We start from the raw sequence: 27,675 nt of genomic DNA on the forward strand, positions 1-27,675 counted from the left end.
CTACATACCATGTTCAAAAACCAAGTTGGGGAGTTGGGGAAAATGGAAGCCAATGGTTTCAGAAGCAGCAAAATCCGCCTCTAAATCTCCTTCCCTCCCCCCCTGCCCCGCACTCAGGAGAGCTCTCTGCCATCCTCTGCACTTGACCCCTGTGTGGAGCATGCTTGGCTGGCTTCCAGAATTCCACACATGCAGTGTGCACTAGAACCGTGTGGAGCGGAGAGGAGTCTGTGTCCTTAGTGGATGAAGCAGACTCTGCAGGAGATCTGATTCTGTAACTGGCTCAGGAGAGGAGGCCTCTTTAAAAGTCAATTAGAGGACCGTAAAAATAAATCAGACTAGGACATTATGGGGCTGCCAGCAAATCTGGACGAGGTCAGTGTTGCTGAATGTTTGCTGTTGAGTGGATTCTGGATGCTTTTGATTGGGAGAACTTCTCTGTCTCTGGCTCAGTCTGATCTAAAAGCTAACCCTAGAGTAGCTCTTCTAACATGTCAGTCTAAGGCCTCAAGCAGTGAAGTAGTACAGGAAGCAGAATACACAGGATTGGGCGCTGAACTGCAGGTTAGGAGACCTGGGTGCTAATCTCTGTATGCCCCTGTGTGCCTCGGTTTCCCCATCTGTAACATGCAGATAATAATATCACCCTTCCTTTGTAAAGTGCTTTGAGATCAACGGATGAGAAGTGCTAAGTAAAGAAGTCAGCATACTGGTCTGGATTATAAACTACTGCTTTCCTAGGAATGCAGGGAGTTTGTTCCAGTTAAAATGTCCATTAAGGCATTTACATTGGTGGGTGTTGCACACTGGATGGAGATCCTGCAATCAGCCCATTGTGTAAATTGGACGCACGCTTTGTGGGACTCGGAGGATGAATGGCACTTTGTCGCATGCCTTCAATATGCAGGGAGGGACGGGGAGGGAAGGATGTGGGCTAAGGACCATTCGATGGCCATGCAAGGAGCTGGCGGCTCTGTTCTGTGTGCATGAGTGTATGAATGGGCCTCTCTAAACCCCAGTTAGCTGTGAAAATTCACTGACCAGTATTTTCATAAGCCATAAAGAATTTCAGAGATGAAATAGCACAAGCAATTATGAGGAATACGATTGAGCTAGATTGTGCCTTTAGGGCACCTGCCTGCCCTGGAGAGGGCAAAGAGGGACTTTGCAATGCCAGCAGCTCCTGGAGGAAGGCCCAGAACCTGCGTGGGTGCTGGGGGACCACACACAGCACTGGCAGCTTCCCTGGTTGGTGCATATGAGGTTTCCCCTGGGCCTTCTGCACTGAGTCCGGGATCGGGCCTGCCCCCTGCAGAAGTACGCTTCGGATGAGGAGGGCGCTGCTCACAGAGCTTGGCACCATCTAACCCAAGAGTTGAGTTTGTACAGTGTTATGGATAGTCCCAAACTTACCCCTGGAGTAGCACCATTAAAGTACCTGCTGATGTATCCACAGCACAAGGCTGAGGTTATTGGGGTGCTTATATTGGTCCCAGAAAAGCTATGACCTCACCCACTTTGTCTCTCTAATTGCCTAGGACCGACAGGGCTACAACAACACTGCACAGATATAGGAGCTAGGTATTACTCTATTATTAGAGCCTCACCAGGCCAGCACTCAGGGGTTAAGCTGAGCTGAAGGCCATGGGACTGTGATCCAGTCAGTCCAGCAGGGAAAGTCTCCAGAGTTCTTCTATCTTGGATCCTCTCTCTGGGCCAATGGTGGCTATAAACCAATGCAATTTCCATGCTCCCTGCGGGGTGCTGCACCCAGGCACAGCTCTCTGGGCCACCAGCTGAGCAGAACCCCCAGTTCCCCATTCAAGGGCCTGGCTCCACTTCAGTGCCACCAGTCCATGTCAGAGGGGAAATTTCCTCCCTGCTCTGAAAGCTGTTTCAGCTCCACAGGGCTGGAGACAGCTGAGTCAGGAGAGCAAGGAGAAACAGGCTCTGCACAAGTGGAGAAGGGGCTGGAGGGGGCCTTTCAGAACCAAGGGAGAGCCCTGGACTTGGGCATCTCTGGAGAGAGCTTCTTCTGCAGAAGAGTCCTCCTCCCTCCCAGCGTGCTGGGTTAGTTTTTCTGTTGAGCCTGCCGCTGGTCCTCTCCACTGACCGTGCTCCTGGGACCCTTGTGCACCTGCTTAGACCGGAATCATGGGCTAGGTGAACCTTAGTGAGTCTGTCCAGGGAATCTGTGAACATTTGGCTCTGGGGGTCTAAAAGGATTTAAAATTGTCCAGCTTGTCCCAGTCTGATGCAGAGGACGGGAGGGAGCAAGCAGGGGTATTGGGAAAGAGAAGAGAGGGCACAGTGCGGGGGGGTCCCTGTGGCAAGAAGTGGCTGGCTTCTTTCAGAGCGGGAGATGTGTCAGACATTGCACAGCTGGAGAGCAGGATATATACGCAGGGCAAGTCTTCAATTATATCCCTTTCCCTAACAGGAAAGGCCCCTCTGCCCAGCAGCAGGAGACAGCCTGGTGGGGTCAGATGATGTGTCACTGAGGGATACAGCTCTGCCTCCAAACTCTAGGTTGGGCATCAAACAAAACCAAAGTGGGGAACACCCAGATCCCACCCCTCATACTTCCAGACAGTTCTGCGGCCTAGTAGCAGGAGCTAGAGCTGAAGCCTCCTAGGACATCTCTCTTCAGAGAGCTGTGGAGAGCCAGGTAGTGAGCTGCAGAAAGGACAGTGAGCCTGGGGTCAGGAGCCCAGGTGCCTTAGCAAGATGCAGTGGAAAAAGTTTTGTTGCAAGACTTTACCCGAGGCTTCTGTTTTTGTTGCAGTGACCATCCTCTGAGTCAGCTGGTCTCTGACTCGGACTCCGAGATGGACAGCACGGAGCAGCTGGCACTGGGCAGCACAGACACGCTGTCCAATGGACACAAGGCTGACCTTGAGGCTGCCAAGCGCCTGGCAAAGAGGCTCTACAACCTGGACGGATTCAAAAAAGCAGACGTGGCTCGCCATTTGGGGAAGAAGTACGTGTGGGTATTATCAGGAGAGGCTGTTCATCCAGGGCACTGCTCAGTCACTGAGGAGACAGAGCAGCCTGCTGCATGCATAGGTGCTGCCACAGGGGCATAGGAGCATGCAGAGAATGGTAGGAAAGAGAGCCACACCCAAGGACAGACTGCCCTTAGCAGGAGCTCATGGGAGCATTCCTCACAACCCACATCTAAAAGGCCACGTATGCCCAAAGTTCATACTGCATTCAGGCTCCAGGGAGAACTCAGAATATTGCCCTCTGGAGATCAACGCAATAAACCTCAAAACTGGAGACTGTATTGGGTGTGTCCACCCCCATCGCACTTTCCACTGTCCTATCTCATGTCTCCTGGTGTGGTACTAAGTGCTTTAAAATCACTTGGTGATTACCTGTTCTGTTCATTCCCTCTGAAGTACCTGGCATTGGTCACTGTCGGAAGACAGGATACTGGGCTAGATTGACCTTTTGTCTGACCCAGTATGGCTGTTCTTATGTTCTTAAAATCTCCTCTGTGCCCCCCACCCCCATCTCCATCCCTCCCTCTCTCTATATACTGGTTTGTCATTGTGGTCTGGTCTATTCAACTCTCTCTCCCCTCTCTTTCAGTAATGAGTTCAGTAAGATGGTGGCTGGGGAATATCTGAAATTCTTCGTGTTCACTGGGATGAGTCTGGACCAGGCTCTCAGGTCAGAATCTTTCATGGGGACATGTATGTTTTTAGGAGCCGTTCACCATCAGAATCTATGTGCGCCCCAGCAACACGGGCCATCTGCAGTTCAAGAGCAAAAGGTCCCCCCTCCCCCCAGGCTGGCCCTAGACCCAGCACCAAAAGATGGTTGCAGAGCCATTCACCTCTCAAGAAGATTTCTCCTCTTACCCAAGAAATGTAATTTTTCCCAAGGACCATCTCCAACATGGGAGCCCATCACGTAGGCTGGTGTCTAAGAGCATGGGAGGAGCATACCAAACCTTACAGTCTAGTGGAGGGAGATGTCATGGATTCTGGATCCCCTCCAGCCACAGCTGAGTTTCCACAATCTCAGTCTCTGAGCCCAGACAGTTCTGGGATGGGTTCAGCCGCTGTTCCCATGCAGACTCTCCTACCTGATGTAGAGTTCTGGGATGTGCACATGGGACTGTCTCATCACATGCTCGGTGGGGAATCCTCCAAGTGGATGAAATAACAATGTAGGAGTTCTGGGCTTCCTGTTGCACGCACTGGTGTTTTTCCTGTCAGTTACAGAAAGGACAATTCTCTACTCCTTGACAGGGTGGGGCAGGGCAGATGGTGTTTGGTTTGATGCATGACCCACTCTTCTTCAGGTCCTTTCTGAAGGAGCTGGCCCTGATGGGGGAGACTCAGGAGAGAGAGCGAGTCCTGGCTCATTTTTCACAACGCTATTATCAGTGCAACCCCAATGCTGTCTCCTCTGAGGGTGAGCTACCATATGGCCGTGGCTGCGTGTATGTTTGTAAACCTGGGTGCAGATTCCCTGACCAAAACTAGGTTAAGCTGGAGTTAAGGCAGAGAGCACGTGCCAGTACCTTACAGATAAATACATCACAGGGATGTTGTAATTATTCCCAAACTAAATGTTGCAAACCCAGGAAATTCAGCGATAAGGCTTCACTGAAAGCCAGAGACGTTATGACCTAGACATGCACAGTTAGGACACTCACTGCCTGTAACTCTGTAGTAGATCAGCACCAGGAGAGAGAAAGGAGCTACTCTAAGTGTAAGTGTGTCCTTGGATGTCCGAGTCCCGTGGCTCAGGACTGCAGGGACTTTCAAAGAGAAGTAGCCAGGGTAACCGGATGCTCAAGTGGCCACCAGCAGTTGCCCAGATCTCACTATTTCATCTGGACTTTTTACATCCTTGTTTCTTTCTTGACTTAATTCACCACCGCATGCCTGCATGTCCTCACCTTGAATCAACCCTGAGTCAGCTCCATGTACATGGGGATTTAGGGCTCACTTGGTGCCAGATGCCATGTCAAAGGTGACACGGTTCTGTAGCATTAATTCTGGCTTCACTGCTCTTCTATTGTGTGGTCCTGGCCCCAAAGCAGCTGTGCAAAATCCCATCAAGTGCAGCTGCTTTGGGGCCGGGACCACACAATAGAATTAAATGGAACTTCAGCCTGCACAGCTGATCTGAGTGGTGCCCAGAGCTGCATACCGCCCATGCTGTGCGCCCTGAGCTGCACGGACAAGGGGCATGGATTGGTGTTGGGCTGGGAGTGCTCTCCGAAGCTGTATCCAGGTCAGCACCTTCTCCAGTGCCCAACCTGTGTGCCGGTTGTGGGGGAGGGAAACACGTGGGAAACAAACATCAATCAATCACCTATCCATCAATCAGGCGACCCATCTCTGGAGGCATGGATAAATGGAGTGAACAGCCACATGCAGAGGGGTGCTTCGGGGGGGCTCTGATCACCTTTCTTGTGCTTGTGCTGCAGACGGAGTCCACACACTGACCTGTGCCCTGATGCTCTTAAACACAGACCTCCATGGGCATGTGAGTACCTGCCAGCTCCAGCGCCCTGCCTGCTCTGCTCCTCCACTAGGCGTCTTCTCATCTGGGAGGGGGCAAAGTGGCCGTTGTCTGACTGCGTGTGAGCAGAAGGCACCGGGGGTATGCGGGAGCCAGCCTGTTAGCTGTATGGGGGCATCAAGGGGATGGGAAGGAGAAGCAACGAAGAGTGGAGAAGGTGTGATGAGCGCATAGAAAAGGTTGCAGGAGAGAGAAGGGCATTGGCAAAGCAGCAGCAAGCCGAGACGGGGCTGAGGAGAAGAGAGGAGTGGGGAGGAAGACAAGGGAGGAGAGTGAGGGGGATGGGAAAGAAATCATTGAGTGGCCTCGGGTCTCTGAATTTTGACAGGAATGGCTTTTTAAAACTCCCTGGCCCTTAGCAAAGGGGGCTGTGTTCTCCATATCTCCAAGTGGCCTTTCATGAGATCCGGGCAGTGCTGCTCTGTAATGCTTGGCTGGCCTACCGCCATGGTGCAGGGGGGCTCTCCGGCCAGCCGCTGCTCCCATTCCCCAAAGGTAACTAGCCACATTTCTCTGCCCCTGTCACCCCCAGAACATCGGGAAGAGAATGTCCTGCTCTGACTTCATTGGGAACCTGGAAGGCCTCAACGGAGGGAGTGATTTCCCCAAGGAGCTGCTCAAGGTAACTCAGATCAGTCTCCCCAGCTGAGCCAGGCCAGCTGGAGTTAAGGCTGGGATCCCTCTTAGAAAACTGCTCTCATGCCGCCTCCTACTAAAGGATTCCCCCTGGCCTGGCTGGCTCATTCCGGCGTTGTCTGGGGCACTGAGTGGGGTGCAGTCTTGCACCCAGAGCAGACTGCATAGGCCAGGGGTTCTCAAACTGGGGGTTGGGACCCCTCAGGGGGTCATTGGGTTATATGGGGGGGGGAGTCACAAGCTGTCAGCCTCCACCCCAAACTCCACTTTGCCTCCAGCATTTATAATAGTGTTAAATATAAAGTGTTTTCAATTTATAAGGGGGGGATCTCACTCAGAGGCTTGCTGGGTGAAAGGCATCACCAGGACAAAAGTTTGAGAACTGCTGGCATAGGCAGCATTACCTGGGCAGCGGCTTTCCCTAGAGCAGGTGTTTGCTAGGAGGGGCAATTCATTGTCCTGAAGTATGGTTGTAAATTGGTGCAAAGCAAATTTCTTTCCATATGCCATGATCTGGCATCCACTAGAGAAACTAACCCCTGTACAGCCTCTTGCACATTTGTAGGATGCCCTGTATCCACACACAATGCCCCAGGGTTCAGAAAACCACTAAAAAGAACAGTGTCTCAGCAGAGTGAATAACTGGGCAAAGTTTAGCTGGTTCAGACTGAACCTGAACCGGTTTAGTGCCTTGTGGATGCAGATAAGCTGAAAGTCCTGGGAAGGTCCCCAGTAAACCAGTGGCCCCACATGGTGCCCCAGAATGCATTGCTTCTGGAAGCTGAGCCAGGAATTGTGGGATAGATGCCCAGAAGGCATTGCAACTGAAGAGGATTAGGACACCACTAGTGTCAGTTTTGCCCCGCATCTACACTAACTCAGCATGGGTAATGCCAAGGCAGTGACCGGCATGCACTGCAACTGGTTCAAGCTGCTAGCGTAGACTGAGGCCCATTGCTTGGGTGGAACCCTCTTCCTGGCCGTACACCGAGGTAGAGCACTGCGAATGCACCATCCCTAGCAGTCAGCGGAAGAGGCATAGGCCCACTGTGTTGTACCTCTCCATCCTGCCCCCAGAGCCAGGCATCCATCTAGAACAGGGGTGGGCAAACTATGGCCCGGGGGCCACATCCAGCCCTTCAGACATTTTAATCTGGCCCTTGAGCTCCTGCCAGGGAGCAGGGTCCAGGGCTTGCCCTGCTCCAGCGCTGCAGCTGGGGAGCGGGGTCAGGGGTTTGCCCCGCTCTGCAAGGGCCGTGCAGCTCCCGGAAGCAGCAGCATGTCCACCCCTCGGCTCCTATGCGTAGGGGCAGCCAGGGGGCTCCATACACTGCCGCTGCCCCAAGTGCTGCCCCTGCAGCTCCCATTGGCCTGGAACCACAGCCAATGGGAGCTGCAGGGGCGGCGCCTGCGGATGGGGCAGGGCGCAGAGCTGCCTGTCTGCCCCTCTGCGTAGGAGCTGGAGAGGGACATGCCGCTGCTTCTGGGAGCTGCTTGAGGGAAGCGCCGCCCGGAGCCTGTACCCCTGACCCCCTCCTGTGCCCCAATCTCCCACCCCAGCCCTGATCCCACTCCTGCCCTCCACACCCCTCGGACCCAGCTCAGAGCATGCTCCTGCACCTCCAACCCCTCATCCCCAGCCCCACACCAGAGCCAGCACCCCCAGTCAGACTCCCCTGCCCCAGCTCGGAACCCCCTCCCATACCCTGACCTCCTCATTTTTGGCCCTACCCCAGAGCCCGCACCCCCAGCCAGAGCCCTCATCCCCTCCTGCACCCCAACTCCCAATTTCATGAGCATTCATGACCCGCCATACAATTTCCATATCCAGATGTGGCCGTCGGGCCAAAAAGTTTGCCCACAGCCCTGCCTGCTGTGTTGGCCCAGCGTGTCTCTGGCTGTTGGGGATGTTCTGGAGGCGGCTCAGTAAAGGGCTGCTGTGCCCAGCTGCCTCAGAATGGGAGTGTGGGGGTGAGGGTCCCAAGAGCTAATGACCCACAAGAACAGGGGCGGATGGAGCGGGGGGGTCCACTTTCTCTCCCAGCACATGCACTGTGACAGGTATGGCTTCCCCTCACTGCTAGCCTGGCTGAGCTCCGCTGCCCTCCCTTTTGCGGATCCAAATCAAGCTCGGCTCCCTGGGGCCCTCCGTCCTCCCAAAGAGCGAGACTACGACGAACAGCAATGGGGTGCTGCTGGCACTGTGCGCGGCAGCACAGGGAGGGCAGGATGGTCTAGTGGTTAAAGCAGAGGCGAGGCAGACAGGAATTCCCAGCACTTACTTGCTATGTGACATAGAGACACTGAGCAGGCTGCCGTGAGGCTCAGTCTGGGGACGATTATGAAGTACCTTGACGCCAACAGATGGGAGGTGCGAGAGGAGGGCAGCGGCGTTAGCAGTGGCAAGCTGCCAGACAGAGCCTGCCATGGTGCTGGTGGCAGGGATGCCAGGCTGCAGCCTGCCTTGCCCCCGCAGGAGGTGGTGGGGAAGGGGAAGGTGGCAGCGGTTTGATGGTGACTGCACCAGGCCATTACAGGGCGATGGTGACAGCAGCTCGAGATGGCTTCTGCAGGGCTGACTCACAGTGTGGAAGGAAGCTGGCCGCCTCCACCTGGGAGCATTTGCGCCGACTCCGCAGGGAGTCACTTAGCTCTCGTGACTAAGCTGTTGTGTGGGAAAGAACAGCCTCCCCCCATTCTCCCATCCTGGGCCCTGAGCCACCAGCGCCACACTGGCCCTGCCCCTTGCGGGCTGTCTCCGTTGACCTCGGCTCCTCACCGGGCCCTGGATGTGTCTAGGGTGCTGCCGTAGCTTATGCTGCAACCAGGATTGAGCCCAAGGAACCAAACCAAGCCAAAAGGCACCTGCATCTCTGAGCGGCTGCTCGTTAGCCCCACCGGCTCAGCGGTAGCAGGGTGCATGAGTGTGCCCCTCACACTGTGCGGCTCCAGTCCTTGGGGCGATGTGCCTTACGGCACAGGGGCTGCCCCTGACATGCAGCTCAGCCTTCCTCTAACTGCCTCACCTGCGCAAGCGATCTGAGTACATGCGTCTCACGGTAACTGGCGCAGGGGGGGGGCCAAAACATCAGCCCATGTATATGCTATTGAAGTGCTTGTGTCTGGCACCTGCACTGGGCAGCGTCAGCCTGCTGAAAGCCTTCCAGTCCCCCTAGGGCTAGCAGGAGCCAGAATGACCTTGTGACTAACCCATGAGCCTGGGAAGCAGGAGGCCTGGATTCTATGTCATTAAAACAGGGTGTGGCCCCATGTCCCTGTGCCTCAGTTTCCCCATTGTTAAGATGGGGATTACTATAGTAACCTGTGCAATGCTTTAAGAGTGGCAGCTGGAAAGCACCAGAGAAGCAGGAAAGGCTGATGCTGCAGCGTTCCAGGGGCACTAGTACTGGTAGATAGTTGGTGAAGAGTTAATAATGGGGAGGAAATCTTGTTGATTCTCCCCGGTTCTGTTTTTGACCTTTCCTGGATTGCTCAGTGGTTCCAAACTGCACAGGCCTGGCTCTCAGCCCACTGATCCCACGGCTTGTGGGCTTTGGGGTACTGTGCAGCTGGCACAGGACATGCTCTGCACACATTGTGCTGGACAACATTCAAGAACTCTCCACTATGGGTCACCCCAGGCTGCCTGATCCTGTTCCCCCCTCGGGGCTGCATGGTCCTCCACTCTCACAGTCCAACTGCCTCATTCTCATGGTGTCTAGCTGGGGGCCAGGCAGGGATGTTTACCCAGGCTTGCTCTGTACTATGACCAGAGCCTCAGCCAGCTCCATCAATTACCCCATTGGTAATCAGGCATGACTTCATTCATGGCCAGGAAGTTATGCAGGTGTAAACTGGCCCAAGTTAGATCAGAACCAGGCCAATTTTGTCTTAAAATTGTAACGTTAGAGAGAAGCTTCTTTTGGCAGCTCAGTAGATTCGGAGCCGTCCCTCCCATGAACACAGAACTCGCTAAGCAAAGACCGGAAAGAACAGCCTTGGCAAACACAGCTGATTTGTATCAGGGAAAAACAAATGTGAAACACCAAGATTTCAGAGGCGCAAGTGAGCTGTGATGCAGGGCTGGTGAAAGGTGCACTGATCTCACAGGGCTACGGCCCATGTGACAGCTAGCCAGAATGCTCCCTGCTGCCCTCACCCATTGGGCTTCTACTCCCAGCTCGATTTCCAAGCCCTGGACTCCTGCCCAGGATGGGTGGTGTGTATGACTCAGGGTGGGACTGTTGCAAAGTCTGAGGTCCTTCAGCACCCCCCCCCCCACCCCCATCTGTTCAGCCTAGATCATTACTATAGGCATGGAAATAGTAAATGCTAAGCCACCATGTTAAGGCAAGATGCAAACAGCTTTTGACCCCTTGTGAGCCAGGATCTTGGTTTGCAATGTGATCTGAGGCACCAGACCTCGCACCAAGGACAGGGATAGCTTTCTCTAGCTGGCTGTGCTGTGAACACAACTGGGATGCAGCATTCAGGTCTGGGCAATAGCAGAAACAATGGCTGGGCTTTAAAAAGGGATGCTGATTTATAGCAGTTGAGGATCTGGCCTAGAGGATCTACCCCTTTCCCCTGCTGAGCTAAGAGCGCCGCGTGTAACTGGCCGGTGAGGGAGGTTCGTCGCTGACAAAAAGCGACTGTTTCCACCACAGACGAAAGGCCCCAGACAAGCTGCTTTTAAATAAAGCGGTATTAAAAACCAGAGCTCACTACAGTCAGACCATGCTTCTGCCACTTTTCTCCAGCCTCTTGCTTGGGAACAGGGAGCAGGAGATGTTTGAAATGAAGTGCATGGGGGCTCAGCCAGGAACTAGCGGAGATAGGAGGAAGAGCTCACAGTACTGCTGCCCCCACCTCCCTGCCCCCTGGGTGCATTCACAACCCATGGACCAGCAGAGGTGCTCGCTTCCTGAGGGTAGTAGGAGGCTGGCAGGCAGACGTGTGGGGTGAGAGGAAAGCCCAGTACTTGAGGGCAGTAGAGAAGAAATCCTGGACAGTGCCAGAGAGCTGAGGGGCGAGGGGGGTGATGGAAAGGAGTGGAGAAGGGGCATAAGTGGGACATTCCACTCCACAGACCAGTGGAGGCTCCCTGGGACACCAGTCCTCCAGATTCCTGCAAGTGTGTGGGGGCTCGTTGGGCTGCCACCACTGCATGCCCCAGCAGGCCCCTTTGAGCCCCTCGCAATTGCCCCTGGCTCACTGAGAGCGTTGTTAGCCTGGTAGCTCCCAACTAGCCTACATATGCTCATCAGCTCTCTGACACGCTGGCATAGGGCTGTCTGGAGACCAAGGAGCCTAGTTAGCCTTGACGCACAGCTGCCTGTCTAATTATAGCTCACCAGGAACACACAGGATTTGCAGAGGAGGGGCGGGGCTGGCTGACCTCTGAGGAGCTCCCTGAAGCTTGCTAAGACATTGGCAGAGGGTCTTGACGCGCCCCTAATGTCTGCAGGGAGAGGGCATTGGGGAAGGTCCTCAGAAGATCCTCTGATCCAACACCAGGAAGTTGGTGCAGTTAATTGGGTGGCACTCTGCTCCACTTCCTAAGGTAGCTAGTGTTGTCTCCCTTCACGTGGTCCCCCCACAGAGAGAGGGGGATACTGCTCCCCCTTACCCCAGGAGCCCCTATTCTCCCCATTGCCTCCTTCCCTTGGAAGGGATCCCCTGTCTTCTGCACACCTCCTCATTATTTGTAGGGCAGTAGCTAGGTGCTGAACACATGTACATGTACATCGTGATGATGCCTGCACCAAAGAGCAGTAGGTCATAGCTCAGTATGGAACTCTTTGTATAGACAAGTCCTGACTATAAGAGGAGAGAGATCAGGTGGAGCTGCCACATGTGGGGAAGCACATGGTAACAGTGATCTGCAATCAGCATGGCAAGCAGCAGTTACCGTCTGTAGTAGTGGGGCTTCTTTCCTGCAGACCGCAGGGAAGTCAGCAAGAAGTGAGAGAACGGCCTCCTCAAGCTCCACGTGTGCCACACTCCCATCTTAAAACTCTCATAAAAACTAAGGAAATTCACAGACAAAAACTTTGTTAAGGTGAAGGCTGAGCATATATAACAGTAACTTCAGAGATGGAGAGCCATACATGAATGTTACTAACTGCTAGACAAGAAATGAAAAATCAAGTTTAAACTTACAAGAAACCCAAACATTTGAAAGCATGGAAAGTCACAGTTCAGGGACACAAAACCACCTTAACTCTGCCCCCTTTCGAATCTCCAGAGAAAATAAACTCAAACTGTGCTATCCATATAAGAGGACACAAGTATATAACCACAAATTCAAATGCTTTACTCTCAACCATAGCTGTCTATGGTTGTGCCATCTCCAGCCTCCTTTACTGATACAGACAACACCAAAAACTCCTACTTAACCAATTCCTGCTTGGGCAATCAATAAGCTTTCAGTCCCCTCTCCTCTTCCTCGTGGGACTGGGCCTTTTGTTGCTCTGGGCCATTCACTGATATGAGGTGCATTGACCACAGCCAGCCTAGCCACAATGGAGACATGAAACCAGTGATAAGCCAATACGCTATGGTGCCCATTTTTAATACCCCACTTTCTCAAAATTTAAGCCATAGACTTCAGACTCCTTAGGAAAGAGTCCTTGAGCCCAAACCAACACAGCTTACAAAGTAACTACAAAAGGAACAAAGCTGGAATGGTGGAATTGCTAGAATTGGTCTAAATCTGGTTGTGGGTTTGGTCTGGTGGTGGCCTGTGATGTACAGGATGTCAGATTACCTGATCTGGTGAGGCTGTCTGGCCTCAACCTCAGTGAGCTCAACCCTGCATTTCCATGTTTTGAAATGTTTGGGTTCCCTGGTGATTGACTTGAGCCCTGAAGTCCCTGAGTCTCCAGTGGCCATTAGTCCTTGAACAAAACAGTCTGAGATGGATTTGCTCCTCAAGTTACTGATCTGCTCGCTCAGCCTTAAGTTCCCCTTTCCCGAAGCCTTTGCCTGTGGTGTGAGTGAGGCAAACCACACCCCAGTACTCCAAAGTGAGTCGCAGCGTTTGGTAATTGTATGAATGACCCTTTGCATGGCCATAGTTCCTGCCACCCGCACTCAAAGCACCTTAAAAAAATTAATGAAGTCTCATGAGCCACTCGCATCCCTTGTGGGGGAGGCAAGGAGCATCACTGTACAACTCAGGAACAAAAGCATAGGAAGATAAAGCGCCCAAAGTCGCATGGAAAGTGATTTGAGGAGGTGGGACGAAAACCCTGATTCCCAGAGCTGAGCCTTAACCACAAAACCCTTTCCCCTCCCTCTCACTAATCCCACTAGCATGCTCTCTCCCGCAGTCCATGAGGACCCCTGTATCTTTGCCCGCTGAGGATCCATATGACCAAAGCTCATCAGTGGACAATGCTTTTGCCATGTGCTCAATGACTGCTGCAGTCAGGTGCTGCCCGGTTCCCCCAGTCTCCTGCAGTTTTCTCTGGTGTTCACTATGCCAAACATGTCTCGTTGGGAAATTCCCCCTTCTTGCTGGCCCCCTTCTCGCCATCATGGATTACATAACACCCATTCTTATACAGACTCCGTGGAGAACAGCTCTTAGCATCTCCGCACAAAGGAGCAGCTGCTCTTTATTACATCTATTTCCTATCCCTTCACCAGTGGTTCAGCCAGCCCACCAATGTTCCCCTTGCCTCTTGGTTGTTAGCTTTCCTTACCGTGGGAGGAAGGGTGGTCGTGTGGTCGATTGTGCCAAGTACCTCTTCTGTACAACTGAGATGGGGAGTTCTTTGGAGCTAGATAGGAGGCTGGCAGCTGCTCTGAAGTGTGCCCAGCTGGCTATGGCCCCATGGGGCCATCTGCCTGCTGGGGATTGATGGAGTGCAGAAATACCCTGGCCATGCTCCTGTCCCAGGCTTGTCCCCCTACGCTGGGCAGATTCCCTGCTCCCTTTGCATGCAGGCAGCTGGACGCAGGCCTGAGCCCAGTCACCTTGGCTACATGCGCTCAGCACACACTGACATCAATGGCACTTGCCTGCATGACACCAATGGCGAAATGTGGCCTTTAGGCCCTCTGTGCTTGTTTCCTCATCTGCAACATGCAGCTGAAAAGCTCTGCCTCCCAGGGCGTGTTCGTGGTAACGTGTAAGTGATCCTCGGCTATGGGAGTGCTGGCTCCTGCGCAGAAACATGGCAGAAGCCTTTTGCTAATCGAGGGGCACAGTTGGTGCAGTGTTTTGTTCACTGTTCCTAAGGTCTCCAATGGGTTAGGGGGTGCTTCTTGGGCCCTGTTGGACTGGGCTCATGTATTTTGGATGCTCTGGCTGTCAGCTCCAACCTGAAGCTCCCCAGCATAGAATTCCCAAGAGCCTGTATAATCTCTTCAGCATTACAGGCGTCCTAATGGGCGATCAGAGCCATTTCCTTGATCCCTCCAGTCTGGTTAAGTCAGTTCTCACAATGGATCCAGAGAGGCCCAGGAGCCTGTCATATGTCCCCTATGCAAGCTGCTGAGAGCAGAACAGAGACATGACAAGTTCCAGCTCCTGATATTGTGCCTGCGTGTAGGAGTTCTGCCAAAGAGCTGGATCCCCAAACACTCTCAAATGAGACACTCTCCTGCTCGCTGTATTTCTCTCTCTATATAAAATGAATCACTTCACCCACCACTGAATTGCAGCCCCTCTGGGGTGGAATGTGGCAGCTGTTTAACCACAACAGTTTAGGGCAGGAAGTGAAGCTAAGTACCTTAGCCAATTAAAACTGCAGGGGGGGTGGATTGAAGGAGCCAGAATGTGTTTGCTCAAATACGTAGTTGGCCAAGAAATAGAGCCTGGTGCCATGGGAGTTAGGCACTCAAATACCTTTGAGGACCTAGGACTCAGTGACAAGGGCTTCAGTCTTACATCTCACCTGGAAGCCAGCCAGCAGTAGTGTAGCTGAAGCACTGATTTAGTGCTGATTCAAAAGAACACCCCTGTCCCCGCACTAAATCACCCACCCCACCTTCAGGAAACAGCCTTCGTTATCCCTAGGCTTGACCTGACCCTGCTGGGCTTGTGAGATCAAAGCCTATGGTAGCATGGCCTGTAGGTAGAGAGAAGAGAACTTAAGGAGGCTGGCTGTTGCCAAGTAAGCTTGTTTAGCAGAGCAGGCTAGGAGCAGAAGCTGTGAGCTCCATGGTGGGACTGCGATTATCCTCCTCGGAGGTACAGAACTGAGACCCAGATGGTATGAGACCCGGGGCTGTGGTCGGTGCTGGCTAGACTACAGACTGCCCTTCTAGATGTGAACAGAACGTTTTCGCCTGCGGCCCTTGTGAGCAAAGGCCAGTACTGATCTCAGCGATGACAGGAGTTGACACCATGTATCTGTATAATATAAAGGTCAAGGCAAGTGACTGAACCCTGGGAAAGGAGGCGTGGCGCTTGCATTGAGTTGGAATGTTATGCCCTTTTTTGGGCAATATATTTTAGTGCCTAGATATCGCAGTGACTGGTGCTATACAAAAAGATTGGCTAGACGTGCCCTGTATAGTATTGCATAAGGGCTCCGGCCAGGACGTCCAAGTGACTAGTGCTTGGTTTTCAGAAGGCAAGTGCTCAGCAGATGCCCTTTTAAGGCATCTCAAGTTGAGCCTGGCAAAAATCCCTGATTACATCTTCCAACCTGGGTCTCCCCATCTCCTCCTGATCCCATCCCTCCCTCTGGATACACTCCATAGCCGGTGTTTCAGGCCGGTGTGACCAACCCCCCTTCCCCACGGAAGTTAAGGAGGGATTTTCAAAGGCGCCTGGGGGAGTTAACAGCTTAACTCCAGTTGAAATTCCATGGGAGTCAGATGGCACGCTCCCTTTGAGAATCCTAGTGTAAGTACTTATGATTGGACCCACTGTGGCCACTGCCATGGTCAGTGCACCAGGCGCCATCTTTGGCAGCAAATGCTGGCTAATCTCTGCATGGAGCAGCAGTGTGAGAAGAGCAGCAGGGCCAGCTGAACCCAGCCGTGGCGGGGGCAGCCTGAAGTGCCTGGCTGCTGCTGGCTTGAGCTCATCGCCTGCCACCAATGCATCACGTCCAAGCCCTTGGGTACACAAGGGCCTGCCTACGTGTCTTAAGACCTGACCTTTAAGAGCGGAGCGTGTCAGTGTCATGGATAATGGCCCTGCCTCTGATGGCATCTTCTCTCTGAAGTGGCACCGTCAAGCTTGGACAGCGTGATGACAATCCTCGCCGGCTCTGATCACGGGGGGATGAGTGCCAGGCTTGCTGAACGCCCTCCCTGGAGAGAGAGACACCCAGAAAGAGATGACATTACTCCACATATAAGACCCTGTGAAAATTCCAGGCCTCCACAAACCCCTGCAATCACAGGGTTTCGGATCAGGACTTGGACACCAGCCACACCACTCTGAGGAAGGACAACCCCATTCCTAGAGCCATTCATCCCAAAGGAAATGGCGCTTTCCGGCTTTGGGGCACCTCTCCCACCCCTGGTATGCAGCCACTTCTGGTGCGCAGCACCTCCCTGACTTGTGCCATCTGGCTTCATCAGGGGGCCTGGCCTTGTAGCCTAACAGAACGTGTCCATTTGCTCCAGCTTTTCTCTGCCCTCCTCCTCTCCAGCCCCATTGCCTCCTTTGTTCACACATCCCCTCCCCCCACCCTTTACCCCTTTTCTGCCACTGCTCTCTGGCTTCTAGCCTCCTTCCTCTCCTCCAGCCCCTCACCATCCTCACTACTTGGGGGGGGGGGGGTGCTTCCTGAACCCTCCATCTCTTCCACCCTCCTCTCCCTCAATTCCATTCCTTTCTCTCCCCCATTCCCCCATCACTCTCTCTCCTCCAGCCTCCTCCCTCTCCCCCCGCTCCCCGTATCTGCCCCCTCCTTTCTCATTTCTCTGACGCTCCCCCATTGCCCGTCTCCTCTCCCCACCCTCGGCTGGCTGCGCCACCCTTTCCCCGCTGCCGGGCCCCCTCCGTCGCTAGCTCGCTGCGTCCCTGAGCGTGCCGGTTCACCCCCGCCCCAGCGCCTGGCCGGGGAGCCATTGGCTGGCTGCTGCGAGGGAATTGCGCTCCCCTGCCAGCCGAGCGCCCTCGCCATTGCGCGCACGGCCTGCGGCTGCGGCACGGAGCGCGCTCCTTGGCGGCGCGCAGCCAGGGCCGCTTCAACAGGCTGCCGGCGAGCCCAGCCCCGCGCCGGCCGGCTGCCCGGGGGTCATAGCGGCCAGCAAGATGATCGGCGTGAACAGCATCAACAGCAGCGCCGGGCGCATGCGGTCCCGCTCCATGTGCTCCGTGCGCTACGGCCGGAATTACCGGGGCATGGAGACCTTCTGCTACGGCTGGCCCCAGCGCTCCCGCACGCTCAAGCCCGTGCTCTACACCGACCTGGTGGTCAGCCGCCTGCAGAGCCGCAGGAAGAAGAAACCGGTAAGGACTGGGGGCACTGGCCGCCGCCGGCTCCCGAGGGAGAGTTTGGGGTGGGGGCCGCCGTCGGGCGGGAGTTGGTGGAGGGGGCCCGCTCCCCACCGGGGGCAGAGAAAGCTTGAACCCTCTGGAAACGGCAGCTTAGACTTGTCTGTGCCCCCCCCCCCGGGGAGAAAGGTGCGCGCGCTTCGGTCCTGTGTGCGCCAGTCCATCACAGCCACACTCCCATCGCCGTGCGCTCGTACCCTGCGCGCCCGGACAGCCCACTGCGCTCAGCCCTAGCCGGCTACACAGCGGGGTGTGCGCAGGGCAGGCAGAGAGAAGCCAAGAGCGTAGCGCTCCCCACGCATCCCCCTTGCTTGGTGGAAGAGGGACACAACAGGGTTTTAATGATCCCCAGACTTGACCGCAGAGCCCAGCCTGCAGCGCTGGAGCCGCTCTAACCTAGGGGCAGTTCTGTGCCATCATCAGATGAAAGCTCCAGTCTTCCTTAAATCTGAGTCGGGCCTCTTGGGACTCGCCTTTCTTTTCAACTCCCTTCCCGCTCAGGCTGGGAGGTCTCCCCAGTGGCTGCAGTTGGAAACAGAAAGGCGCAGGGTGCACTTCAAAACCCGCTCGCCCACGTTCTGCAGAGACAGGGGTTTGGGATCCAGGCCTGGCCTCCTGGCAGTGCCAGTCCCATGGCTGTAATGACAGTGTGACATTGCACCACTGTGTGCAGCCTCTTCTCTTTAAAACACCCTGCAAGCAGGATCAGGGCCAGGGTATGCAGGATTGTCCCTCCAGTCTTAGTCTTAGACCCAGGTGTGTCATGCCAATCAGGACCCCCACATGGCTGGAAGAATGGGGAGAGAGCCCACCATGGGCTCAACGGGACTGCGGGCTTCAGGTTCCTGTACAACCTGCAATTTGGCCTGGAAAGGTGGGTAGGTTTCCTTAGCCCGCTAGGTGCAGAGAGGGAGATTTGGGGCCAGGTGCTTGCCTGGTGTAAATCAGCATTGATTTCAGTGGAGCTATCCCAATTTACACCAGCTTTGGATGTGCTCCTTTGAGTTTAGTCCTGGACTCTGGTAGAAGGGCATGCTGGGTGAGGAGGAGCAAAGAGGCACTGCCCCTTGCCAAAGACAGCAGCAGGGGGAGAAGTCTTCCTACAGAGCGTCAGCCTCAGGAGAAGACCCCCAGAACAGTGCCAAGCTGGGCCCAGGGAGGGGAAGAAGAAGGGGAGATCCCACCATGAGCATGGCCTGGCAATGACACATCCCGTCATAGCACAACACAGCATTGGGGCAGGCTGCATCCGCGTCACATTGTGACACACTGAGATGTAACCACGCACTAGGGCCACCTGGCACAGAAATCCTCCGCTCTTTGCCTCCTACACGCTGCTGATGTTGCAGCCTGCAGGATCAAGGCACTAGGAGGGGAAGGGTCCTGGGATCATTGGGATGGGGATGCAATTCCTAGCCCTCTTCAAAAGCTGATGCTGGTATGACAGCTAGCATTGCAGCCACTGCAGGTTAGGAGCTATGGACACTGCATGGCACGGAGAGGAGGGGGATGAAGTGTGGCAGGATGGGGCCATGCATGCTGTCCCAAGCCACATTTACACACATCTGCTTCATATGTGTGTACTCATGTATGTTCACATGGGGTGGAGGAGGAGTGTATTTCCCCCACTGCGATGCCGGTAGCATGGGGAGCAGAAGGGAAACGAGCTTGGAATAGGGTTGGCGGTTCCCCAGTTGCTGCAGCGGAGAGCCAGTATTTCTCACACCTGCAGAGCAGAATTGTATAGCATGTTCAAGGCCTCCCGGTGAACATGAGTAAGGGAATGGACTGGAGGTGGAATGAGGGGTGTAGGGAAGAGAGCTGACAGGCCATGGCAGGTAGAGATGAGAAAGGCTCCCCACCTCCCAAATCTCTGGACAGAGGGTGGCTCACACTGAACCAATACTGCAGTTCTCTTCAGCTTAGCCAAGCCAAGGCCAGCATGCAAAGGGCTCTTGGTGGCTTAGGGAGGCACCTTGCAATGTAGCCCATGGCTGAGCTAAGGTCCTTGCGAAGGTGGAGATGGGAAAAGCCCAGGGTTGAGCTCTCATTGTGAGATGCGCCTAGGCACAGAGACCAAGAGGAATCTTTGCAGGGAGGATGCTGTGTAGCTGTGACATCTCCTTTGCAAAATAGCCCATGGCTGTGACTGTCAGGGATGCTGATGGTCCCATAGGACTCTTGCCCCAAACAGGCTCAGAAATGTGCGGCATGTTCCTGAACTCAGACACCATCACACTAAACCATAGGCTGTTTGAGCCTTCTCTGAATAGAAGACCTGTGTAACCAATCTCCTAGGCCCGGGAAGGGGTTAATTCTCTCTTTCAGCTGCATTGATTCATGCAGTAGCCAAGTGTCTGGTGGAGGGATTGAAGCCCTGGTTTAAATGCCCCCCTCTGCCTGCACCCTGTGGTGGGACCAGTTCCCTGTCTGTAAAATGTGAAGCATGCTGAGATCTGTGGCTGAGAGAGCAGTGCAGGAACTCTGTTCCTGTGCATGGATGGCTTTACTCTAGGGCACTTGCAGCAGAAAATCTTCCCACAGTTGTGGGCCAGTGATAGCAATAGGAAGAAACGGAGGGGGTGGGGTGGAGACAGCCAGATTCTCTCCCTGCATGTGTATGTGTGTCAGGGTAAGAGCTGTCCCCCTCCCAGCCCACGTTCCCCCTCTGCTTGCTGCTGCAGTGAGCTCATACCCTATACCAATGCCACAACTCCCTGAGGCCACAGGGCACGGATTTATTCATCACTGCAGGGGCAGGGTGAAGATGAATGTGAGCCGATAACCAGCAGTGCCCTGTCTATATGCACAGCAGCTTGTCCTCTCTCCCTCTTATCACACACTCCCCTTCCATCCAGGACGCAAACCAAAGCAAAGCAGAATTCAGCCTCGGCTCTGATTAATAGCACCTGCCAGGAGGCAAGAACCTTGAGGCCCCCAACCTGTTAAAGGGCCAGCACTACCAAAAACTTCCTTTTGTGGAGGAGTTTAGAGCTGGACTGGAGCCCTCAGTCTATCCCCAGAACAGGTACAGCCTGGATAGCAGCAAGGCAAGTTTTGCCCCTGCCATCTCATCCCTGAAAGGACTGCCCCCCTCTCCCCTCCAGGCATGGGCTGGGAGTTCAGTCTCCTGTCCTCTGCTAAGGCAGCCAACAAGGGGAGTTAGGAGTGATTCTTGAAGCCTCAGCAATGGACTCAGCCTTTCCCAACTCCTTGCTTGAAAGAATGTACAGACAGGCAGCAGGATACACCAGGAGAGCAGGGAAACCAGGACACCAGTTTCAGAGTAACAGCCGTGTTAGTCTGTATCCGCAAAAAGAAGAACAGGAGTACTTGTGGCACCTTAGAGACTAACAAATTTATTAGAGCATAAGCTTTCGTGGACTACAGCCCACTTCTTCGGATGCATACCAGTTGTGGTCCACCACAAATCTTTGGGGTTGGACTGAGACCCCCCAGATTCATTTCCTACTGGACACCAGGCAGCTGTCAGCTGGGGGCAGCTTTTATTCTAATAATGGCAGGATTTCAGTGGAGGTGAAAAACTCTATATTCCTGTCCTGGTGTCCCAAGCACTCCTGTTTGTTAATGTCCCTAATTGCATGGGACGGCACTGCTGTATGCCTTTCCATCCTCTCTACTTGCAGAGCTCCTGGTCTTCTCCAGCCCAGTTCACCATGCTGCCACGCCTCCCCTATCATGCACTTACTCCTGCTCAGCAGCTCCTTGTGATGCATGCAGTGTATGTAACAGAGCCGTTCCTTCTGAATCCACAAAGCTGTTAGTCCTTTAAAGTGTTCACAGACTGTCCTGGAGCCCCGACTGTTGCAAAATTCAGCTCTGCTGGGCTGTTCTTCAGAGCTGTGCAGATGTCCATCTTGTTCTGAGTTTTCAGGGCACAGCTGTTGCTCTGCTGCTTCTCCTGGAGCAGAAGTCCTCTCATCAGCCCTTTAGAGGGCTGTGGTCAGAGTATCCCCAGTCATCTCCAAGACATTTCAAATCTCCAGCTGGATGAATTTACCAAGAACACTTCCTGGTTAGTTGATACGTATCTCACTTCCTCCATCACTTGAGGCACATGCAATCGCTCAGCACTGCTCTGCCATCAACCACCTGAGTTCGTATTCCACTCTCTCTCAGTGCACCTTTCTGGCCCATGCTACAATTCCCTACACCTTGTATGGAGCTTTGCAGGCACCTGCTGTACTCCTGGTCTCCTTTTTGTGCTTTTTCCAAATCTTTTTGTTGTTTCTCTCCAGGGTTTTTAGCATCTCTCAACTCAATGCTGCAACACTGGATGAGGTGCCTTTCCCCTCCTTACCTATGGCAGAGTCATTGCCATCAGCTCCTCTCCTTCGAGAGCTAGGTCTGCTTCTCCCTGCCCCTCCATGACTGGATTCTCGTCCTTGAGTCTGGATCTGTATCTTGCACTCCTTTAGTTGTCTTGCTACCGAAATTCCAGCAGATGGCTGCTTAGTGTACCTCAGCTTCTCAATCACTTGATAATAGGCATGAGCCAGAGCTGCAAAAGGTGTGACCAGATCTGAACTTTTCTAGAGCACTGAGGATGGTTGGGCCCAGGTCCATATGAACGTGATCCTAGTCTCTTCTCGGGGAATGCATTTCCTACTGAGGCTGGGTTCAAGTCTCTGTCTACATAGAGCTTCACTCAGAGATGCGATGGGGGTGGCTTCTTACCTCCTCCAAAAAAATCAAACCTCCATTGCTTTCACCAGCAAATCCATTGGTCAATAAATAATGGACTTCAAGCCTGGGCCTTCCTAGATGAACTTCTGTGAGCTCAGTGCACCTTGCTTGGGCAGGGCTGGCTTTGTCCTGGCCCTGCAAGGATGCCAATGGGGACGGAGCCCCAGACAAGTATTCCAGGTACCTTCCCATGGTAGTGCAGCTCTGTCAGAAAGAGGCACTGTTCTCCTTCCACATTATAAATGGCTGGCTTAATGGTGTCTGATGTTCAGGCTGTGTGAAGATGGGCTGGTAGGACAATTACATACTTTTCTATAGAGCCGTTCAGCCCCAAGGATCCCAACCAGTAGCCATAACTCTGAAATCCATACTCAGATTTTACATAGTCCAGATGCTGGCTGAATCGGGGGGCTTGTACCTGAGTAAAAGCTGAAGGAGGACTTGAGGCTTTGGCCCTGTATAAATGAATCTCTCTGTGTATGAAGTGTGTCTTTCCCAGTGAAATGCAGACACTAGCACGCATTCTTCATTGGCAATGCTCCCAAAGAGTTGGGGCCAGAAGTGAAGTTTATAGAGGTAGAATGTTAGCTACCCAGACTGGAATTTGGCCCCAACATTCACATCCTTACTGCGTAGAAAATGCACTGGGATCTTTCACATGCACATCTGAACAACAGCATCACAGTGCCTTCCCCAAGACCGTTCAGGGGCATTGATTCACGGCTGACTCAGGGAGTGGGGGTGAGTTGTCTCTCCCCCCAGGCCTGCCACAACTTGGTGAGCTCCTGAAGTCCTGCTGAGGCCCTGCCAGACTCAAGGCAGGAGTTGGGAGGCTGTCACAGCCCAAGTAGGCATTACTGCACAGCCCAAAATCTGTGGGTTCCTGTACCAGAAAAGGTACAGGACCTGCAAGGCCAGGAGGAGCCTTTGTTGCCCCGACTGTCATGAGAGTCATAATTTGCATTGCAGTAGCACCCAGGAACCCCCATCACAGCCCAGGACCCCATTGTGCTGTGTGTTAAAGCACAGAACAGAGAGACAGTCCCTGCCCCAAAGAGGCTCCAAAGGGTCTCCCTTGCTATGGTGCATGCGAGTGGTGTGCACTGCCCTGGCCATGTGCATATATGAGTGCGCAAGCTGGGTATTTAGGGAGGCCTGGCTCAGGACTGGGGTTGGCCATAGTGCCTGCAGGGCAGGGATTGGATCTTTTCTGTTTGTACAGTGCCTAGCGCAACAGGGGTTGCAGTCCTGATTGGGGCCTCGGGGTGCTGCCACGATATCAATGTCCCATACGGCTACTCGCATAGGTCTGCCCAGGAACGTGCATGCGAATGTGAGCCCCGAACTTTGAACATCTGGGCCAGCGAGTTTTCAGAAGAACACAAGCCACAAGGAGGAGGGAAAGCCCAGTGGAGTCAGCCTTGGCACATCTGTAGTGGTTTTCATCTTCAAAGCGCTTGCAAAACATTAATTAGACCTCACCGCCACCCTCCCAAGTAGGTCAGTGCACCATGGTACAGATGGGGATGTGCAGGGGAAGAGAGCTATCCATGGCTACACAGTGAGTCAGTGGCAGAATCTGGCATGGCACCCAGGCCTAATCGGTAGATGCTACCCTAGCAGTAACGTGAGCGGTGCAGCCAAGGAGAAGGTACTTGTTCCCCTGAAACTCGTGTGTGTGTGTGACTCTGTTACTGCTCACGGAGCACTAGGGATGCAGCAGCAGCACACCCCACTTTGGTGAGGGGCCAAGCAGTGGGTGTGGCTTACAAAAAGGAGGTGTGGCCAGTGTGCATGATCCATCCCTGTAGTGCACTGTAGCTTCCCCCTGCTTCTGAGCCTGCTGCATGTACCTCTTCTTTCCATCCGCCGCCCCACAGCTCTTTGCCAGGCCCCTTCCTAGAGGGATTCAGGCGGCTTCACTAGCTGCATTTTCCCCAGAGATTTTGTTTACTCCCAATCCCATGTTGCCTACAAGCCCCTGTGTGTAACCCCTTTATTAGAACACCCTGCGGTGCGGAGAAGGCATTACAGAACCTCAGCTCACTGCTGTTTTCGCCTCTCCTCCTTGCGGCTGCTGGATTTGTTTAATGTACAGTTTTCCCTGCTGTCCAGAGGGAGGTGCTGGGGTGCAGGCTGTCCCCAGCTTTCCTGTTCTGTTTGCACCCTGTGCTTGTCCAATGGCAGCTGTCTTCCTTTGCCTGGCCTTCCACAGCTCACCCTCGCTGCTGGATGGGATTTCTGCCCACTCCTCGCTTGGCCTGGCCCCGCTTGTCTCTTTGCTGGTCCCCAACTTTCACAGAGATGCCCAGGGCCTCTCCAGCACTCCCTCATTCACAGCCCTGCTTCTGACCTGAGCCTCAGAGCCACCCATCCCTCCTTACACACACACCCCCGGTTCCAGGCAGGGAGCTTCCCACCCCAGCTCCCCGCTTCCCATTGGCCAGACCCAGCATGCCATGGGCACTGCCCTGTCTCGCACATTCAGGAGGGCAGTGCAGCTGTTTTGGCTTGTGAAGAAAACACACAACTCCCTCATCCTCACCCGTCCCCCTTCTGGCCTCAGGGAGGCATCCACACCTACCCTCGACTGCCCCACCCCTGTAGGTGGCAGTGGGGAGGGAGCGATGAGCCCCACTCAGGGTAGCGTGGCAAGCATTGGCCCCGCTGACCGTTGTTCTCTTGTCTCCCCAGGCTCTGTACAGCTCCATCAAGAATGAGAAGTTGCAGTGGGCCATGTGAGTAGCGCCCCAGCCATGGGCCAGCCTCTCTCACTGGCTAGATGGGGCTTGCGGGGGCTCTGGCCCCAGAGCTTCATGCAGCGCGGACACACGGCCCCCGTCAGATGAATCCTTCAGATGCTAGTTTCTTGCCTCATAGCTTTGCTCATAGGATCCAAACCATCCCCACCTCTCCCTGCAGGCCAGGCCAGCTGGGGGTGGGGGGGAGGGGAGATGGCAAGTGTGACCTGGAGGGCAGATTGCCTCCAAGAGGGGCCAGAGCCCAGCTAAGTCCATGAGAAGATTCTGCATGCTCTCTCCAGGCTCTGTCTCCAGCCTAGGTGAGGAAGAGCGCAGCTGCTGCGTGTGCTGGAGAGCTCGCTGCCCGGGAACAGGAGTGATGTACAGAGGGGCCCAATAAGGCAGCAAAAAGCAATGGGGGGAATTGAACATAGACTAGATTTGGACTGTCCAAAACGGGGATAGGAAGGGTCCCAGCTTTTCACCCAGCTGGAAGCTGTATAGCAAAGCAAGTCAGACTAGGCTCAGCTAACAGCTGGGAGGACTAGCTCAGGGACTGAGGAGACCCAGGAAGGCCCCAAAGAGGGAAATAACCTGGGCAGGATCTGGGCAGGCCTGAGGGGTGGAGTAGGATCTCTGCAGGCAGCAGCGTGGGGGAGTAGCTGAGGCAGGATTCACACAGCTTTAACCAGGGTGACAGAATAGCCCCGCCCATCCACCAGTGTAGCTGGGAGATAGGCTAGGCAGATTGTGAGCTGACCATGTGTTGGGGGGCAGTGGGATTCCCCCCTCCCCCGCCCAGATCTACACTGGGTCGCTCATGGCTGAGAGTAGCCCAGACTGTTGGACCAGGCTAGGAGGGACAAGGCCTATATAAGATGAGAGCCATTGAGGGTCTGCTTGGGCATAACAGGGGAGAGAGGCTCATCTAGGCTAAATGGGGGAGTAGCCCTGGCCAACTCTGCATAATGTAGCTGAGGGGTAGACTAGGGAGCGAGATTTGCAGAGCTGCCAGCTTGGGTGGGGTCTGTGCAGCCGGGTGGGGGCCTTGCACATGCAGAACTGGCCTGGTCCTAAGGCCTTGGGGTGGTCTGCGGGAAGGGGAGGGGGGCTTCTGGGCAGAGCTAGTTCCCAAGGCCACCTCTTGCCCAGTCTGCCTGTGGCCTGGCCCTGGCTGTGGCCCAGCCCCTTACCTGGTGCCTGGAAGAGGCCAGGGTGGGGAAGAACCAGAGCAGAGCAGGGAGCAGCAGGGGAATGGGCCGGAGGCTATAGAATTGGGGGAGGGGCAAGGAGCCATGGCTGTGAAAGGGAGATGGCCCCCTTCCCCACGGCTGGGAGGGGCTCAGGGTAGGGTCCTACTGCCCAGGCAGCCAGTTAAATGGAGGGGCCATGCCCCTCGCCCACAGCTGCCATCCCCATAACCGGCAGCAGCCGCGTCACTGGGAGCTCACGTAATCCCAGCTTTGAGCCGACGCAGCTGTCATGGAGACGGCCAGCAGCTGCTGAGGGGCTTAATTAGCAGCACTGTGTTTGTGAGGAAGAGGGGAGGTGGCAGAGCTGGGCTCCCACATCTTTGCATTGGGAGAGCGACACCAAGGAGTCCAGAGCCCAGCAGGGAGCATGATTCACAGCCTGCGAGCATGTGAACAAGGGCCCACCTCCCTTGCCAGCTGGCTGTCGGCTGCCTCCCGCATGCAGCATGCCCGCCTCCCACCCGCACATGCACTCCCCTTCCTACCCCTCTCCCCCGCGCCCCAGCCCACGGGGCTGAAGGGATCTGCAAGCCTGGCTCATGATGTCCCACAGCCCCTCCCCATGCCTGTGGCTAGGTTCCTAACTGGGCGCTCATCCCTTTGGGGACCCAATGCCTCCTCAACCAAGCCCACAGTGGGCCAGGGCTTTGTGTTGCCCCCTGCTCCCCTGAAGGTGTCAGAGCCAGGGCTGCAGTTTCTCTCCGGGGCTCTGTCCCCTCCTTGCTATCAGAGGGGGACATGAGCCAGTCACCACAGGCCAAGATGGCCTCCTGCAGTGCCAGGGCACTGGCCCTTCCCTGCGCAGCAGGCCCCAGCCTAGCAGGCCCCAGCCTGGCCCCGTTGCCAGCAAGTTTTCCTGTTTTAGCCAAAGTTGAGCACTGGCTGCCAAGGGGCCGGCGGGCTCCCATGCCCAGCTCGAGACTGGCCTAACCGAGCCCCCAACCTGGGAGAGACATGGTGCAAGAGCCACCAGCCTGACAGAGCAGTGAAGGGGCCTGGGGCATGGAGGGGGCTGTTGGTGTCTCTCCTGAGGTGATTTGAATGGTCTCCCCCTCCCACCCCATTTGGCATGGCATGGCTAGAGTGCTGGGTGGCATGTTGGCCAGCCTTGATGCCACTAACCTCTGCAACATCTGTGCCCACAGTGATGAGGAAGAGCTGAGGAAGTCCCTCTCTGAGCTGGCCGACCCCAACCCCAAATCCATCAAACGCATCAGCAGCTGCAGTAACCCCTTCCTGGACTTCTCGCAGGACCCCAGCATTGCCACCTACAAGTACGGCCTGTTGGTGCGCAAGAGCCATGCGGACTCCGACTGCAAGAAGA

The 27,675-nt window shown here is 54.7% G+C and overlaps 1 protein-coding gene across 1 annotated transcript in view; it reads left to right on the forward strand.

Moving 5' to 3' along the window:
* PSD (pleckstrin and Sec7 domain containing) overlaps window positions 1-27,675 on the forward strand; it is a 75,793-nt gene that overhangs the window by 40,782 nt on the left and 7,336 nt on the right. The window contains exons 5-11 of the mRNA XM_054034583.1: window positions 2,786-2,980; window positions 3,595-3,675; window positions 4,313-4,425; window positions 5,450-5,508; window positions 6,077-6,166; window positions 25,052-25,095; window positions 27,497-27,675. Coding sequence (XP_053890558.1) covers window positions 2,786-2,980; window positions 3,595-3,675; window positions 4,313-4,425; window positions 5,450-5,508; window positions 6,077-6,166; window positions 25,052-25,095; window positions 27,497-27,675 — 761 coding nt within the window. The remainder of the gene's footprint in view (window positions 1-2,785; window positions 2,981-3,594; window positions 3,676-4,312; window positions 4,426-5,449; window positions 5,509-6,076; window positions 6,167-25,051; window positions 25,096-27,496) is intronic.

Source organism: Malaclemys terrapin, chromosome 7, assembly GCF_027887155.1.
Source record: "Malaclemys terrapin pileata isolate rMalTer1 chromosome 7, rMalTer1.hap1, whole genome shotgun sequence".
Taxonomy (NCBI): domain Eukaryota; kingdom Metazoa; phylum Chordata; order Testudines; family Emydidae; genus Malaclemys; species Malaclemys terrapin.